The 19,578-nt window shown below is 35.5% G+C and overlaps 1 protein-coding gene across 1 annotated transcript in view; it reads right to left on the reverse strand.

The window, feature by feature from the left end:
* The window catches only part of FAF1 (Fas associated factor 1), a 475,350-nt gene that overhangs the window by 45,588 nt on the left and 410,184 nt on the right, over positions 1 to 19,578 (reverse strand). Inside the window, exons 16-17 of the mRNA XM_044238202.1 lie at positions 11,758 to 11,838; positions 10,674 to 10,751 (exon numbers count right to left, since the gene is read on the reverse strand). Of these exons, the coding sequence (XP_044094137.1) occupies positions 10,674 to 10,751; positions 11,758 to 11,838 (159 nt within the window). The remainder of the gene's footprint in view (positions 1 to 10,673; positions 10,752 to 11,757; positions 11,839 to 19,578) is intronic.

Here is a 19,578-nt window from a genome sequence, read left to right on the forward strand (position 1 = left end):
GATGGAGAGGAGAAGGGAGTTGAGGGAAACTGGAAGGGGAGGTGAACCATGAGAGACTATGGACTCTGAAAAACAATCTGAGGGTTTTGAAGGGGTGGGGGGTGGGAGGTTGGGGGAACCAGGTGGTGGGTATTAGAGAGGGCACGGATTGCATGGAGCACTGGGTGTGATGCAAAAACAATGAATACTATTATGCTGAAAAAAATAAATTAATTTTAAAAAATTAAAAAAAAAAGCATTACAATTAATTTCCATATTCAGGGGCGCCTGGGTGGTTCAGATGGTTAAGTGTGTGCCTTTGGTTCAGGTCATGATACCAAGGTCCTGGATTGAGCCCTGCATCAGACTCCCCACTCAGTGGGGAGTCTGCTTCTGCCTCTCCCTCTGCCCCTCCACCTTCTCATGCTCTCTCTCTCTCTCAAATAAATAAATAAAATCTTAAAAAAATTAATTTCCATATTCACCATCAAGAGATAGCCACAGCTATCATTTGAGTGTTTACATCTATTGATTTTTTAAACCATTTTTAAGTGTACAATTTAGTGGCCTTAAGTATGTTCACAATGTTGTAGTACTATCACCACCATTTATTTATATTAATATAAATACACAAAAATATATACTATATTACAGTATATATACTGTAATATATACTATATCACAGTATATATACTGTAATATATACTATATCACTACATTTATATTATATTACTATCACCACCATTTTTTCTAAAACTTTTTCATCACCACACTCTTCATCAATTTTTGTGTATACTTTAATATCAATATATCTATTTTAAGCTTTTTTAAACAAAACTTAAATCATTATTATATTGTACAATGCTTTATCTTTTGTCCAAAGTCATGTATTTTGTCATTGTTTTAAAGTTTTTATTGAAATATAACATGGATATGAAAAAGTGCATTGTATAGAGATAGTGTGTAACAGTGTACAACTTGATAAATTTTCAGAAGTGAACATACCTATTTAAGTGGCACCCTGATCAAGCATCTCAGAAGTCCTTTTGTCCCCTTCCTAAAAATTATCTTCCTTAATCACTATCCTGACTTCTAATACTGCAGTTTAAAAAACGTAAATAATTAAATGTGATGTATGGCTAGGAATTAGGCTTTGGCTATGACAGAGGTTCAAATCTTGGCTATTAAGCATATGACAGTCTTTATGAACTTCAGTTAACCCATATAAAGAAATAGGGCTGATAATACCTTTTTCGAAAGGGTTTTAGTATGAAGTGCAATAATGTTGGGGCGCGTGGGTGGCTCAGTGGGTTAAGCTGCTGCCTTCAGCTCAGGTCATGATCTCAGGGTCCTGGGATGGAGTCCCGCATCGGGCTCTCTGCTCAACATGTAGCCTGCTTCCCTCTCTCTCTCTCTCTCTCTTTGCCTGCCTCTCCATCTACTTGTGATCTCTGTCAAATAAATAAATAAAATCTTTAAAAAAAAATAAGTGCAATAATGTTTATAAAATACTTAGCAAGTGATGACACATGGCCAGCACTCAGTGAGTCCCTAGCAATGGAACCTCATGATGTAATACTGTGCTCAACAGATGACAGTTGTTGTTGGTGTTGTTATCATTATAATAATCCCTCTGCTCCTACTTTAAATCAGAACTTAATGTGATATTTCCTGGTTTCTCCTCCTGTTCTCCCCTTAATCCACCTGTCTGCTTGCTTTCTATTTTGACATTTCCCTGCACAGTATAACAACAGATGCTACATTATTGTCTGAACTCAACCAATTATACTACAGAAGAATAAACAACAGTAGCTCATTACCACACTCATTGTGCAGACAATATCTGCTTCCTCAATGCACCCACTCTCTAGGGCTTTTCCCCAGAATGGAAACAGACCTCAGATATCCCACACCAGTGGTCCCAATGTGGAAAACAATGAAGAGATATTAGGTAAGTTGGCAACCTTGGGATCTGAATACCCAAGTTTGACTGGCAAAAAAGAACAAACATACATCAGTAGCTCAGTTTCAAATATACTGGCTAAAAACAAAGGCCTCATATAAGTAAACACTGTTATAAAACAATGACATAAAGGACACCTACATTTGAATAGCAGTGACAGTATAAACACCATTGTTAAACTTCAGTTAGGTTTGCTCAACAAATATAATTTTTTATTTGCATTATTTTAGGTTTGTATCAAAGCAAGGAAACCTAGTATATGTTGGAAGTAAAAATTGACCTTGGACTTGTTGTTTTACTAAAAAATACGAATACTCAAAACATTCACATGAGGGGATGAGAAATGGTGACTTCTTTCAAGTGAAATTTGGTAGTAAAGACAGACACCCAGAAAAGACAGTTTCTACACAATTACATTTTTTTAAACAGGAAAAATAATATACATTCACACCAATCTCTTACAATAAAAATCAAGGACTGACTTAAATTATACACACACATACACAAATACATACATACATGACATGCACATATTATCTTCTAGGCTTCTATGAGTACCCATCAAATAACAGTTTATCACTGGTTGAAGTAGAGTTTGAAATAGGCTAAAGCTAACACTTATTAATTCCATGAATTCTTACTGAGCATCTCCTATGTGCCAGGCATTGTTCTAAATGATAGGAAAATACCGGTGAACACTGTAGATACAGAATCAAACCAGCAACTCTATAAATCTCAATAAGCAAAAAAATGTAGGCCAGCGAGAAAAGGCCTAAAAAAGAGAGAGCGTCACATGGACATTTAGATCAGAGAGAAAGAAGTATTACAGGCAGAAGTCACAATAACTGCCAAGCTCTGGTGTCTGGCTTGACTGAGGAAGAGCAAGACAGCCACTGTGTTTGGAGCAGAAAGATCAGGAGAAGAGGGGGATGGAGCTGGTTAGAGAGCAATCAAAGGAGAGGGGTGAGTAAATCATACATGGCTTTGAGTTGCCCATAGAATGATTCTTTTCCCGATTTTAAAATTCAGGTATAATATATATAAAATAAAACACATCTCTCTAAATGTACAGTTCTGTGAGTTTTCATAAATGGATATATTTACATACCATCATCATCAATCAAGATAAAGAACAGTTCTGTCACCTCCCCTCCTGCCCCCTACATACAATTCTCTCATTCCTAGACCCTGGCAACTTCCGATCTGTTTTCAGTCCCCAGTTTTACCTTTTCTAGAATGTTATATAAATATAGTCATAAATATCATATAAATGGCTTCCTTCATTTAGTGTATTGCATTTGAAATTCATTCATGTTGTCAACTACATCAGTAGTTCATTCTTACTCACTGATAAGGGGTATTCCATTGTATAGAAACAACAGTTTGATTACTCCTCCAGCTAGGCGGATACCTGAGTTGTTTCTAGTTTTTGGTGACTACAAATAAAGCAACTATAAACATTTGTGCACAGATTTTTGTGTGAACCTAAATTTTACTGTTAACTTTCATTTCACCTGTGTAAATACCTAGGAGTCTGACTGCTGGGTTATATGGTATGTGTATGTTTAACTTTAAAACAAAGTGCCAAATTATTTTCCAAAATATATGTGCTATCATTAATGACTGTCCTCATTAATATATGAGTTCTAGTTGTTCTTCATCTTTGTCAGTAGCTTTTTCTTTCAAAAAGCCATCCAACTGGTGTGTACCTGTTGTGGTTTTAATTTGCATTTCCCTAATGACTAATAATGTTGAGCATCTTTTCACATGCTTATTATTCTTCGATGAAGTTTCTGTTTAAATATTTTTCCCATTAAAAAATTTGGGTTATCTGTTTTATTATTGAATGTTAACAGTTCATTATGTATTCTGGACAGTAGATACATGATTTTCTCAGTCTATGGATTGTCTTTTCAATTTTTTAACAGCGTCTTTTGAACAGTAGAAGTTATTAATTTTGATTTAGATACTTGTTATTTTATGAATTATGCTTTTGGTGTCAGATCTACAAAATCTTGCCTTAACTCAAGATCATGAAGATTTTCTTTTTCTTTTTCTTTTTTTAAAAGATTTTATTTATTTATTTGACAGACAGAGATCACAAGTAGACAGAGAGGCAGGCAGAGAGAGAGAGGAGGAAGCAGGCTCCCTGTGGAGCAGAGACCCTGGGATCATGACCTGAGCTGAAGGCAGAGGCTTTTTAACCCACTGAGCCACCCAGGTGCCCCTCATGAAGATTTTCTATGTTTTCTTCTAGGACTTTAATAGTTTTAGGTCTATGATCCATTTTGAGTTAGATTTTGCATACAATTCAAGAAATGGACTGGGAGATTTTTACTTTAATTGTTTTGTACTTCTACATTTTTTAAATATGAATATTCAAAGGTTGCAGCAGTATTTGTTGAAAGGATTACCCTTTTTTCATCAAACTGTCTTTGCACCTTTCTTGAAATCAATTGCTCTTATGTGTGAGTCTATTTCTCACACTTATGAGCAATTGATTCTGAACTATGCTGTCTCATTAAACTATGGGTCTATCCTTTTGCCAGTTCCCACACTGTCTTGGATATATTGTCTTGAACTCTGGTAGTAGTCTTCCAACCTTGTTCTTTTTCAAAATTGTTTTGGCTTTTCTAGTTCTATTGCCTTTTCGTATCAATTTTAGAATCACTTTGTCTATTTCTTTTTTGAATTTAAATTCAACAGCCAACATATAGCAATATATAGTATATCATTAGTTTTTGATGTAGTATTCAATGATTTATTAGTTGCATATAATACCCAGTGCTCATCACATCACATGCCCTCTCTAATGCTCCTCATTTCTTTTTAAAAAATCCTACAGATGTTGATTAGAATCATTGCAAAGATTTTATCTTTTATTTTGTTATTGTGGGTTTTTGAAGTGACATGATGTGCCAATTGTTTTTAAAAAGGACTTACTAAAGGACATAGAGGGAAGGCAAAAATGGAGGCATCGAGTTAAGCTGGGAGACTACTAAAGCAACCCAGGTAAGAGTTAATGGTGGGTTCCATGAGGGTGGTAATGGTGGAGTTAGTCAGTAGCATCTGAGTTGTGCATGTATTTTGAAGGTAAAACTAATAGGATTTGCCCATTAAATATGTATAAAAGAGAGAAGTCAAGGATAATTCCAAGGTTTTTGGTTCGAACAACTAGAAGATTTTCCACTTACTAAGATAAGGAAGGCTGCTGGAGGAGCAAGTTTGGGTGGGGAGGGTAAGATCAGTTGTTCAATTTAAGACATGTTAAGTTTTGTGCTATCAGACATTTAAGGGAGATGAAGAGCTAGCAATTAGATAGTCAAGTCTTGAGTTCAAGGAAAGGGAGGAGCTGGAGATATAAACTCGGGAGCCCAATGTACAGACCTTATTTAAAGTCATGGGTGGCTCAGTTGGTTGGACGACTGCCTTCGGCTCAGGGCGTGATCCTGGAGTCCCAGGATTGAGTCCCGCATCAGGCTCCCAGCGCCATGGGGAATCTGCTTCGCTCTCTGACCTTCTCCTCGCTCGTGCTCTCTCTCACTGTCTCTCTCTCTCAAATAAATAAATAAAATCTTTAAAGTCATGATACTGAAGTGATCATCAAAGGAGAAGAATAGATCCTATATGAGAACTGTTGGTCTGACCCAATTCTACAACCATTCTCTACTCCTGGCAACGAATCATCTATCTAGAGAGTATGGATCACTTATAACAAATAGCCTCACTGCTGAATAAAGGAAATCAAGGCAAATAGTCATAACCAAAATTCACATATATGACTTTTGGACTGCTTCTGGGATATGAAGAACAGTCCGTGGATTGGTACTGGATACCATGAAACTAGAATTTCTAGTACTGTTTTAATGGTTTATGTAGACAACAAAAGAATATTCCAAATTGAAACTATCTAAGAAATTTTGGATATATGGTCTTTATAGTTATTAATAAGGTATATTCATGTATTGGCACCTACCTTATTATGTTGTTGTAGAGATTCAATAAGATAATGTCTGTAAAGTGCTCAGCACAGAGTTTAGCACATATTAATTGTTTAATAGCTAGGAATGGTGATGATGACAACAGGGATGATTACCTTTATGGCTCATGTAGTGGTGTTATCTGGTGTGACATGAAGTCACTTATATAATATAAAAACAAATTATAAGAAGCAGCTTTTCACTTTAATAACCTATTCATCTTCCCACCTTCATCTTCATCTGGGATAACAGGTAAAAAGAATGCCAGTGGGAATTCTGATTCTGCTTTTACTAGGCAAATGTTAGGTAAGAATTTTAAAATAGTATTTTTAGTCCTGCTGTGATCTGATTTCTTCATCTGTAAGATAGTGATGATACTATCTCAAGTAAGTTTTATAGGATGGCTATGAAGATTAAATCAGAAAACTAAAGGGAAGTACCAAGGCTTCTAATTCCACGCTCTTTTTTCTCTCATTTAATGGTATTTTAAAATTATTTAGCATTATCTATTTGAAGAGGCACAGATAGAAAAACTTTTTCCAGATAGGCAAACATGTAACCTTCTTTTCTTTTTGAGGGAACCAATAACAAAAGGGAATAGCTTTGTGCCTATTCTTTCTCACCCATGAGTCCCTAAAACTTGGCCATTTTAACATTATCTAATTATTAGACAGGGTTCTAAAATTGGCCATTTGTTATTCCCTGAAGAAACCTTGTACCTGGGATGCCAGGGTGGCTCGGTGGGTCAAAGCCTCTGCTTTCGGCTCAAGCCGAGATCTTGGGGTCCTGGGAGCAAGGCTCTCTGCTTGGCGGGGAGCCTGCTTCCCTTCCTCTCTCTCTGCCTGCCTCTCTGCCTACTTGTGATCTCTGTCTGTCAAATGAATAAATAAAATCTTAAAAAAAAAAAACCACAAAAAAACCTTGTACCTTTCTCTTTTTATTCATATTACCCAGCCCATGCCTACCCTTTCCGATACATTCAACCATCTGTTTACTCATGACTCCATCCAAAATGTTCTTATACTTCATCTTTAACCATAAAAGTCGCATCAGTCTTTTAAAGCCTCTTCCCTCTGTGAATTTCTTTTTGCCTTCCTCATCAGAGATCATCCTCACCCAAATATTTTCAACACTCTGTACTATTTTAATGGTTTTATGACATATAGTACCTTCTCCTATAGTTATTTTGTATTCATCTACCCTCCTGTATTAGACAGTGACCTCCCTGAGGGCAGGGGCTATGTCACATACAATATAGTAGCCATAGAACCTCATTTAGTGATTTGCACATAGAAAGAGGTTAACAAATATTTACAAATACTGACTGATTAAAAGACTTGGGAGTCAAAAATCTTAGCTACTTACTAAAAATTTGGTGGCAAAAAACAATTTCAAGAAAGAATATGTAGTTCATGTATTTCTCTAGTTACTATAAAATCTATCCTTTAACCTGGACTACCAAAAAATATATTATTTGGGTCTTTGCAGAGATGCTTTTACTAAATTTGCAGAGATGCTTTTACTAAATTTGGCCTTAGGACTTTGAGTTATATAAAACTATAAGCTGTTATACATGACTTGCTTTTGCTATTACAGCTATTAAATATCCTTGGGGATAGTATTTACCATATTACACAATTTCCTCTTGAAGGGGAACCCAACCATAGGAAACATTGCTGGAAGGTCTCAGTGCTTGAAAAATCCCACCTTTTGAGGGACTGACCTTTATCTGATGTTACAGACAGTGAAACTTAGAGACAATTATTTTAGTCCAAGAGAAGCATAGAACAAATTCTGTGGTCCATCTTGAGCAAATGTACAGAATCCTGTACATGCATTTGGTGGGTGTGCTGGATTGTCTGTTGTCAAAATGTTAATCTCACTTTTGGTTTTATTTTCCTTTATCTGATTATTCTATCTTTTCTTTCTTTTTTAATCCATTTGAGTTGCACATCTTCATGTAAATTACTTGAAACTCATTTTGGAAAGAGCAAGTAAATAAATAAATTAATACGATAGAGGAGTTTTTTAGTTCTTTGTTTTTCCTTCAGAATAGTTTTAAAGTCTCTCCTTATCATAGTCAAGGACCAGATCAAAATGTCTTCCTGAATTTACTGATTTCACTACAACAGTTACCACACAGCAAAAACCAACCACTAAGGAATTTCCCTGTAACCAAGGTGATCTGACTACTCAATACTTCATCTTTCCAAAGGATTTTGAAATACTAGAGATAATTAAGATAATAAAACCATTCTTGTTTCTCAATACAATTATATGGGTTAGGATTTCTGGTTAGAAGGAGAGGCAGTATTACTGTGAAAAGTCAGGTGACCAGGCTTCTAGTCCAGATTATGTGTCCAACCAGTTTGGTGACCATAGGCAAACTGTATAATCTTCCTGAGTCTCAGTTTCTTCAGAGGTTGCATAATACTAGCTTTCCCAAAGAACTGTTTGTTGTACATAAGTGTGCTGAGATAATGTTAATTGGCGCTCCATGAAAAAAAGGGTCAAATAAGTTTGGATAAGACTTAATTAAATCAAGATACACAGAAGATAAATAGTTTCTTAATGATTGGATTTATAAGAGTCTTTAACTGTGACTCTCCAGGGGAGTGTGGGTAGAAAGAATATGGAGCACTACCTGAAGTTGGTTTTTTTTGGGAGCACAAAGTGCAATAATGACTAGTTGCAAAATCCAACTTTTTCTCACCCTCGCTCTGTGCCCCACGCTCTCACATGTTTACAGCTGGAACATATATATTGAGGTATGCTAAAGGATGTTTATGGGGTCTTCTATGAGAAGACAGGCTTTATCTATACTGGGAAAGAGAAAAAATTTTAGCCCAGGGTAAATAAGGTAAATTATCAGAAGAAAGTACATGTACTATCAAGCTCTAGATCCAGAACTTGCAGTTAATTGTGCATACCTGACATTTATCAAGTATGTGTTTGAAGATACACTATTGAGAGAGAGCATGTGCATTGTAAAAAAGCAAGAAAGAACAAGAGTCCTAAATTTTTAAACTATTTCTTGAAATAACCTAAAAAGCATAGTGACAAAACTGTCTCAACTTTTTTGAAACTTTGCAAACATGATTCTTATAGACACAAACAGTGATATATGACCTTGTACTGGAACAGAGTTAGTAAAACATGTGGTTTGGACTCATAAAGACCTAGGTAAGGATCTCAGCTGTTTTTCCATTTGTATGTGTGACTTCTCAATGATCTTCAGTTTTCTCACCTGTAAAGTCTCTAACCTTGTAGCTTGTTTTAATGGTCAATGACTAAGCATATGTAAAGAGGCTAGAAAAGTACTTGACACATAGAAGATGCTCAATAAAACGTTTTCTACCTTCCATTTTTGAGGGTCCTCAGTGTACAGAGGCTAGGGTCTGTCAGGAATAGTATCTTGTATTTATGTGATAGACACTCAATAATGTGTTTGAACATGAATAAACTTTGATTTCCAAACCATGAAATATTATATCTTTCAAGACCTGGCTCAAATGTCACTTCTTCTATATATGATCTGTTTCTCAAAGCTTCACAGATTTTACTTTGCCAGTGAACTCTCTAAGTATTTTGCTTTTACTTCTATGTTATTTGGCATAGTTTTTTCTTGATCTGCTATTACTTGTAGACATGTCATATCTTCTTTACAAGATGCAATCGTTTCTTGCAGGCAGAAACTGTTTTATTATTTCCTGTTTCTCTTCCATGCTTAGCATAGTTGTTGTTCAAAAACATCCTCTGACTCTGAATGCTGACTAATGAAGTTTTTCTCAGCTCAAGTTAGGGCCCTTCAGGCCTTTCCATCACTTGTTAGATGGCTTTTTCTTTTTATAAGTAAATCTTGCTATTAATCCCATGTCTAGAAAAAGTTCTAAAAGTCCTTTTTTGTGAAACCATCCTGGGAAGCTATTTGACACTCCTTTTCTTTGTTCGTGCTGCACTTTAGACAAATCTCTATTACAACTTTTACATATAGTTTTGCAATTTTTTTAAAAAAGATTTATTTATTTGACAGAGATGGGGAGGGAACACAAGCAGGGGGAGTGGGAGAGGGAAAAGCAGGCTGCCTGCTGAGCACAGAGCCTGATGCAGGGCTGGATCCCAGGACCCTGGGGTCATGACCTGACCTGAAGGCTTAACCACTGAGCCACCCAGGCACTCCTGTAATTCTGTTTTTACAAGACTACGAACTCTTGGTGGGGACAACACACATCTCTAGTCTAACCCCCTAAAAGATTTTGGGATGTAGTAAGTATTCAAAAAAATATTTGTTAAGATTAGTGAATGAAAAATTCTCTCTATTGTTATGAACATGACAAGAACTTGGTGGGAGGGGGAGAATAAACCATGCTGAATGGATTCCTCATACATGGGGGCCCAGTGCAAGATGTCATGGAAGTAACTCATGGTGTTTTTTGGTGGGGAAAATACAGTCTTTGTATTCTCGGGATGAAACAATATCCAGGAAGGATGAGAGCATTGGTCATGGCAAGAAAAGGGAAAAGGAATTGAAAAGAACAGAAAACAATGAATCTAGTATAAGGTCAAGCTTTCTAAGAGTTCCACACAACAAGAGCAGGAATGATTCCTTTAAGGAAAGGTGAGGTTTTCCATACTAAAATGAGTCTGGAAAAAGTGGAAAGAAGTCATGAGAAATATTAACAGCCTCAATATTGACTGTAGTGGAAATAAACTTAGCTTATGAATAACGTTACTTGAATTTAATGCCCTACCTCACGTTCCTCTTCTTGTTCTTTGCGAATCTGCTCCAAACGAAACTGTTCTGCCATCTCCCTTTCATGAGCCTCCCTCTGTCAATAAAAGAGAAAGGGAGCCAGCACTCAACAAACACTGGTTTACTTATAAAGGAGAAAGGGGAAAAAAAAGATCTCATTCCCAGCACTGTGATACTAAAGTGTTTTTTTCTGGAACAAGAATGGAAAGGGAATGTTGCATACCCGCACAAACACCTGGTACCTCTGGGTAGCATGGCAGTCAAGATCCATCAGAAGATCTTTCACTGGTCTTCCTTTTTGGTCTTTTCTGCTACTTCTCCTGTACCCAAATGTCAAGCTCTAGTCACATCAGCTTCCATCACACACCCATGCTTTCTGGCTCCTTGCTATTAGCATTTATCACCTCTTGTCTCCTACCCCTTTTCTCTATTTAGTACACATAAACAATCTCTTCCATGAAACCCTCCCTTAACAGATTCCTACTTATTAGCTCTCCAAAAAAGCTGGAGCAGACTTTCCACTGAAACTCCTCTTCACTAATCTCCCACAGAACTCAGGGCTTCCTTTACAACTTCTAGAATCCTTGCATAAGTATTATAGCTAACTGTGTTCTTAAGTTAATCTATTCTACACGACATTGTGAGTTTTCTTTTGGGGGCAGAAACTGTGGTTTATTCATTTCCCCCTCCTTCAATGCACAGTAGAGGAGCAGGTACTCAAGAAATATTAAATCAGTAGTTTTCAATGTTCTCAACCCTGACTACACCGTAGAAATCACCTGAAGAGCTTTTAAAACACTGCTAGGTTTTTACCATAGGCGGATTAAAAAACAAGGAAAATAAATATTAGGCCCATTTTTGTTTTCATATTCATGATTCTTAAAAAAATTTGTGTTGTCAAAATGAACCATGCTTTAAGAACCAAGGGTAAAATTATATTCTGTTAACTGAATCTAGCTTTCTCTGTTGTAAACCTAACATTCTTAGGGATCAAAGTGATAGAAGGACTGGCTGGCACTTAAATAATAGAAGACTGTTCAGGATTGTGTTCTTTATCTTAGAAGTCCTTTGACCAAACCTACCTTTGCTCTGTCAGCCTCAAGTGAAAGGCGATAGGCCTCATCTTGCTCTCTCTTCACATTTTCTCTGGCTTCACGTTCATCCTTAAAGGAAAAGATTCAAATGTGTCTTATTATATTACTTTTTTAATAGAAGAAAACAATGATAATCCCCTTGTCTTACTCTTGTGTGAATTAGAATTAAATAAGGTACTTCTAAAGTATATAGGTTAGAAATAAGCAAACAAACAAGAACAGTATCACAGTAGATAATGAAATAATAATGTCTGGAGCCAGCTCTACCATTTGTAAACTGTGTGACTTTGGGCAAGTCATTTAACCTCTCTGGATCTCAGTTTCTTCAACTGTAAAATAGAAATAGTATTTGTTTCATAGGGTTGTTGTGAGAATTAATTAATGCAATAATATATACACAGTCTTGCAAAGCATGTTACAGTTCATTTCCACAATGATTAGTTCCCTTCCTCTTTTATCCTGATTTTGCTGAGATAAGCTTAGAGCCTGTCACCACTGGGGCAAAGGACTGGGAGAGAGTAAAGGATTAGAAAGTAATGGCTGGCATAAGAGTCTGAAAGCAAAATACTCTGGTTGACTACAGTCTACATCATATCACTAAAGTCTGGTTACTGAACTAAGTAACTGCTAAGTCATCCACATTTCATGAGCAGTTATTCAAGCTGAAGATCTTTTAAGACATTTTTAGCTTCTGAAGTAATTGTGCCATCCATCTACATTTAAATCGTTACTTCATATGAAATTAAAAGTTCATTCAACTACCAGAATTTCTCATTTGTTAAATTCTGAGGTACAGCCAATACATGTGTACTTAAATTAATAAATACCCACACCTGTTGACATTAGAATATAGGTTTCCTTTTGGGCTATTTTGTGTAATAGCTGAGCGAATCATATAAAGTCACCAACATTTGACTATTTTTGACCTCTAAAAATGAAAATTTCATATGGCTTAACCTAATACTTTCTAAGTTTTTGGCTCCCCAATTCAATATATACTTAGGTGCTCTCACTGATAATCCCTATTCAAGACTGGGCTTCTCTCTGAAGTTTCAATCTCTTTTTAGTTGCAATGAGTCATCTAATTCCAAAATCTCTGATATAAATAGTAACATTTCATTGATTCCCAATCATTGAAATAAAAAATTTGGAAGAATTATAAGTTGCTTGCCTGAAGGTAATTGCTATACTACCTATGATGAAAGGGTATGCTATATGAATTATATGGTGGAACACAATATCAGGAACAATATTTAACCACCTGAGAGACCACTCAGGCTGCAAAGCATTCAAGGATAATTTACACGTCGTATAATATTACACATGAATAAAAATGGGTTTTAAAAACTTCTACTTGGAGACTTGCATGAAGCCATTAGTATTTATATTTTAGAGAAATAGAAGCTTATACCTTTAAATATATTTTCACTAATTCCAGCTGGGTATTTCCCACTTTGGTATATACATTAAGTTTTACTATGACCAGATACAATCAGCATGATAAGACATATTTTGTGCATTTCTATTTATATTAGCATTTGCTTAAATCATTACTCTGAATTCTTTCTCCCATTCAATATCCAAGTTTGTACACAGTGGCCACTTAACAGTTCATTTGGCCATGGTTGATCTATATTTGATATATAATGTCTTTATTTTTTAAGTCACTGAGAAGAGGTAATGGGGGGGGGATTAGGAGGTCCGTGTTTAAGTCCAATCCCTGCCAGTAGCAAGCTGTGTGTTCTTGGATAAATAACATCTCCCTTTTCAGTCATCTATTAAATTAAAGGATTGGATTTCTAAGGATTTTATGCCTCTGTGGACAAGTCTATCTTTCTAAACTCAGAAATCCCTAATATAATCAGTATAACCTATGGGAGTAATTTTATCTTTCTGTATTTCAAATGGAGAAATACTTAGGATGTCTAAAATTTTAATTTTACATTACTTTCTTGACCCTATCCCTCCAAATTAGTTTACTTTATCTCTTAAATTAGTTTAGGTTTCTTGTGTAATATTCTGTACTTTCCCTTTAAAACATTTATCACAATTGCAATTAATTAATTATCATATAATCATTTACTTAATGTGAGATTCTCCCATGACACTGTAAGCATCATAAAGGCAGGGACCTTGTCTATATTATACACCTCTATATTCTAAGTGTTTCACACATTGCCTAGTTTTGGGGAGGTGTTAAATAAGCATTTGTTGAATAAATAAATTGTCTTTCCAGGCATAAAATATTTATTGTCTGCAGTAGAAATTAAGGAGGAAGAAGACTGCTTATCCACAAAGCAGCCTCATCTGAGTCAACGAAATCGACTGGCTGGGCAGAAATGACAAGTTATGACACTGTGTACACACAACAAAGGGACCTTCTAAAAGCCACCACAGCTGGAAGCCCTTTGAACACAAGTATAGTTGATAATAAAAGCATTCTAAGTAAACAGCTTTGTTTTAAAACAGACTGTTGCAGATATGAAAGGCCATTAAATCCAGGGATCTCTGCCACAAAATATGGCACCTGTTGTGAGAGACTTCCTCAAACAGCTAACTTGCTTCCTTCCTTCCCCATCTCTCCTCTTTAATATTAGGCATCACACTAGCACTGAGGATACAGAGACAGGCCACAGTTTGCTAAGGGAAGACGTGGATACTCATGCTTGGATCACCTCATCATTATTTTTTGGAGCCTACTAACTTATTGGGAAGAGTTCAGTGTTCAAATTTTGCATTATTTTCCTTTTGTTCCTTAAATAATGTCACTCTCTTTCTACCTGAAATAGTTCCTGCTCCATCATCTCTGTCATTAAAAATCCTACCAGCATTTCATACAGTTTTAGAAATATAAGAGACTGACATGTACAAAAGAGCTACTATAAAGATGAAGAAACTGAAATCATAGGAGGATAAAGGATTTATACATGACTACCCATTAAGTGGCGGAGCTTAGACTTGAATCCAGGTCTCCTGACAGTTTCTTCTCCCCTCCCGGCTGCAATCCAATGCTCTTTCCTCTGCTCACAGCTCTCCCTGATAATCGCAAATAGAAGGGCTAGCTCAGGCATGTGGCGCAGGATGAATTTTTCTAAACTTATTATGGTCAGAACTACTTATGTGTTTGATAGTTGCTTGTGAACGGCTATCATTTCTTCTTTTCTGTCTTGTCGATTTTATATTTGTTTCTCTAACTGTCCTGTTTACTGTCATCTCCAATCTGGGGACTTACAGAACACTGTTTAGGCATCTCCCCCACATTATTCTATAGAATTAAATTTTTTTAAAAAGAAAATGGGGAGATGGGGAGGAGAAGGGAGTTGGGGGAAACTGGAGGGGGAGACAAACCATGAGAGACTCTGGACTCTGAGGAACTAACTGAGGGTTTTGGAGGGGGAGGGCGTTGGGGAGTGGGTGAGAAATAAACTCACATACATGATAAATTTATTTTTGACAAGAGTATCAAGACCACTCAAAGGAGAAAGGACAGTCTTTTCAATGAAGGTACTGGGTAAGCTACAAAAGAATGAACTTATGCCCTTACTTTACATAATATAAAAACAAAACTCAAAATGGATCAAAGACCTATAATTAAGAATTAAAACTACAAAACTTTTATTAGAAAATATAGGTGAAAGTCTTCATGACCTTGGATTAGGCAGTGATTTCTTTAGTATGACAATGAAAGCACAGGCAATAAAAAGAAATAAGTTAGGCACCATCAAAATTAAAAACTTTTGTTCATTGAAAGACACTACCAAGGAAGTGAAAATGCAATTCACAGAGTGGAAGAAAACATTTGTGTATTGCATATCTGATAAGAGTTTAATATCTAGAACTCCCACAAGTTAATGAAAACAAAAATGAACAATCTGATTAAAAAATGGGCAAAGGACTTGAAAAGATATTTATTGAAATAAGATGTATAAATGGCCAATAATTACGTGTTCATAGCAGCACTATACACTCTAGTCACTTAAGTGTTTGTAATCAGATGAATGGATACACAAAATGTGGTATACAGACACAATGGAATATTATTCAGCCATAATGTAATGTTTCCATTTACATGAGTTACTTAGAGTAGGTAGATTCTTAGAACTGAAAGTAAATCAGCGAGTACTAGGAACTGAAGGGAGCAGAATGGAGAGTAACTGCTTATTAGACTGGCTAGATCATATCACTGGTGAAGAAAAGTGTTATGAACAGACATCCCTGCCTTTTTCCTGATTTAAGCAAAAAAACATTCAGCCTTTCAGCAGTTAGTAAAATATTAGCTTGTAGGGGTTTTTTTTTTGTTGTTGTTGTTGTTTTTATAATTGATGTTCTTGGGACACCTGGGTGGCTCAGTCTGTTAAGCGTCTGCCTTTGGCTCAGGTCATGATCCCAGGGTCCTGCATCAAGCTCCCTACTCAGTGGGGAGCCTGCTTCTCCCTCAGCCTGCCACTCCCCCTGCCTGTGCTCACTCTCTCACTCTCGCTCTCTGACAAATAAATAAATAAAATCTTAAAAAAATAATTAAAAAAAATAGATGTTCTTTATCAGGTTCTACTCTACTCTAATTTTACTGAAAGTTTGTATCAGGAATGGATTAGCTTTTGCCGAATACTTTTTCTACATCCATTGAGATAATCATATGGTGAATCACACTGATTGATTTTCATATCTAAAGCAAGAAAAGGAAATAAAAGACATCTAGAACAAAAAGGAAGATGTACAACTCTATCACAAATAAAATGATTAGAGATATGGAAAATTACATAGATTCTACCAAAAAGCTATTAGAACCAATAAGTGATTTTGGTAAGGTTGCAAGATATAAAATTGATATACAATAAGCAACTGCATTTCAATATACTAGTAACAAATGATTAGAACTTACAATTTTAAAAATACCAAAATAGCATAAAGTATTTGAAGTACTTAAGGATAAATTTGACAAAAAGATGTACCCTGAAAATTATAAAATACTGCTGAGAGAAATTAGGCTTACATAAATGGAGAAATACATCATTTTCATGAATTAGAAGAGTCAATATTTTTATAGGTCAAGTTTCTTCAAATGATATAAAGATTCAATGCAATTCTAATAGAAATACTGGCAGTATTTTTTGCAGAAATTAATAAACTAATCATAAAATTCATATGGCAATGCACAGGACCTAGAAAAAGCCAAAATAACTATGAGAAGAAGAGAGTTAGAGGACTTACACTATTCGATTTCAAGACTTACTACAAAGCTGAAGTACTTGTGTGTGGTATTCATATTAAGATAGACAAAAATAGGGGTGCCTGGGTGGCTCAGTGGGTTAAAGTCTCTGCTTTCAGCTCGGGTCATGATCCCAGGGTCCTGGGATTGAGCTCCATATCGGGCTCTCTGCTCAGCGGGGAGCCTGCTTCCTCCTCTCTCTCTGCCTGCCTCTCTGCCTACTTGTGATCTCTGTCTGTCAAATAAATAAATAAAATATTAAAAAAAAGATAGACAAATATAACCACTGGAATAAAATGGAGTCCAGACAGAGACCTATACATATATGATCAACTGATTCTTGAATGCGAAGGCAGTTCAATGGAAAGGAGAGTCTTTGCAAAAAATAGTGGCAGAACTACTAGATATCCATGTCTCCCTCCACCCCTTCTCCCCACCAAAGAACTTTAATCCATACTTCATACTGTATATAAAATGTAATTTGAATGGATCATAGACCTTAGTATAAAAATTGAAAGTCAGATTACAGATTAAAAATATAGGAAAAAATAGTGACCTTGATTTAGGCAAATATTTCTTAGATATGACCAAAAGCAGGACAGGTTTAAAAAAATCTAAACTGGACTTCACCAAAATTAAAAACTTTTGTTCTCCTACAGAGAGTTGAAAATGATAATGAAAATTAAGCCACAAACTGGGAGAAAAATCTTTGCAAATTACTTATCAAATAAAGAACTTGTATTTAAAACACATAAAGAACTCAAAATGCAAAAATAACAAATAACCCAATTTAAAAAGTTGGCAAAAATAAAGACATATGGACAGCAAGAAAGCACATGAAAAGCAGCTTGATCTCATTAATCACTAGGAAAATGCAAATTAAACACTACTATATACCTATTAGAATGTCTTTTTTTTTTTTTTTTTTTAAAGATTTTATTTTATTTATTTGAGAGAGAGAGACAGTGAGAGAGAGAATGAGCGAGGAGAAGGTCAGAGAGCGAAGCAGACTCCCCATGGAGCTGGGAGCCTGATGTGGGACTCGATCCCGGGACTCCAGGATCACGCCCTGAGCCGGAGGCAGTCGTCCAACCAACTGCGCCACCCAGGCGTCCCCCTATTAGAATGTCTTAAATTTAAAAAGATTAACCACACCTAGGGTTAACAAGGATGTATAGCACTGGAGCTCTCTCTTATGCACTCATGATAGGAGTGTAAAATGGTGCAACCACTTTGGAAAACACTACAGCAGTTTCTTAAAAAATTAAGCATATACGTACTACATAATCTAGCCATTTTAGACTTTGGTGATTACCCAAGACAAATGAGAGCACATATAAAAACTTGTATACAATTGCTCATAGCAGCTTTATTTGTAATAGTCTTAAAGTAGGAAAAAATCCAAGTGTCTGCCAACAGGTAAATGGATAAAAAAATGTGAAAAAATACAAACAGTACTGAAAGCAGCAGTAGGTGCTTTCATTGAACCACTGCTTGTTCAGAGCAGACAGGTACTGGAACTTCTGTCATAACATATTGATTCCTCTTCATAGGATTTCAGAGTGTGGGAGGCAGTTACCTTGTAAACATAAATAGCCATCATATTACTCAGTGGCTCCTGGAGGGAAGACTTGTCCTATATATTAGTAGCCTATTTTAGAATCCAGAATAGCTAACAATGAATGAAGCATTAACAATGTTGGAATATTGTTATTTAGTATGGGTGAATATTCAAGCATTCTATGTGTGTGTGTGTATATGTGTGTGAGAGAGATGAGGTAATCATGAAAAAAAATATAGTATACTTAAGCTATTTTGTTGTTTAAAAACTTGTCTTAAAAAAGGCATTTATGCAAAATTTTAAGTGCAATTGTTAAATTATTCTGAAAGGTAGCATTGTTAATATTTCTGAATGGTTACTGGCACAACATTTTGAATACACTGAATGACACATATCATAGTAATTAACTATGTTACCGAAATTCTACTTACATTAAAAAATTATTAGAACTAAAAAAATAGTAAAATTTCTGTATATACATATAGCAGAATATTACTAACCAATTAAATAAATGTTTAGAATGAATTATTGATACATACAACAACATAGGTGAGTCTCAAATAATTAGGCTAAGTGAAAGAAACCATATTAAAGAGTATATACTGTATGATACAGTTTTTTATAAAATTTGAGAAGATTCAAACAAATCTATAGTAACAGGAAGATCAGTGGTTGCATGGGACTTGGAAGGTTGGCAGGTAAATGCAGGAGGAAGTGACTGTAAAGGTATATGAGGAAACTTTTGAGAGTGAAGGATATGAATAGGTTTACTATTTTGATTATAAATATGTCAGAAACTTTCAGGTTATATACTTTTTATAGGTTCAGTTTATTATGTATTAATCATACTCCAATATAGCTTTAGAAAAGAAATGATTAATAATACTAAAAAATTAATGAATGGATTAAACAGCAGCTCAGACACAGGTGAAGAGAGGATTAATCAAATGGAAGTAATGTGAGAAAACCAAAATTCCAACACAGAGAGATACAGAGAAATAAAATATAATAGAGAAGGTAAGAGACACAGAGGATATAA

This window comes from Neovison vison, chromosome 2 (assembly GCF_020171115.1).
Source record: "Neovison vison isolate M4711 chromosome 2, ASM_NN_V1, whole genome shotgun sequence".
In the NCBI taxonomy this organism is placed as follows: domain Eukaryota; kingdom Metazoa; phylum Chordata; class Mammalia; order Carnivora; family Mustelidae; genus Neogale; species Neogale vison.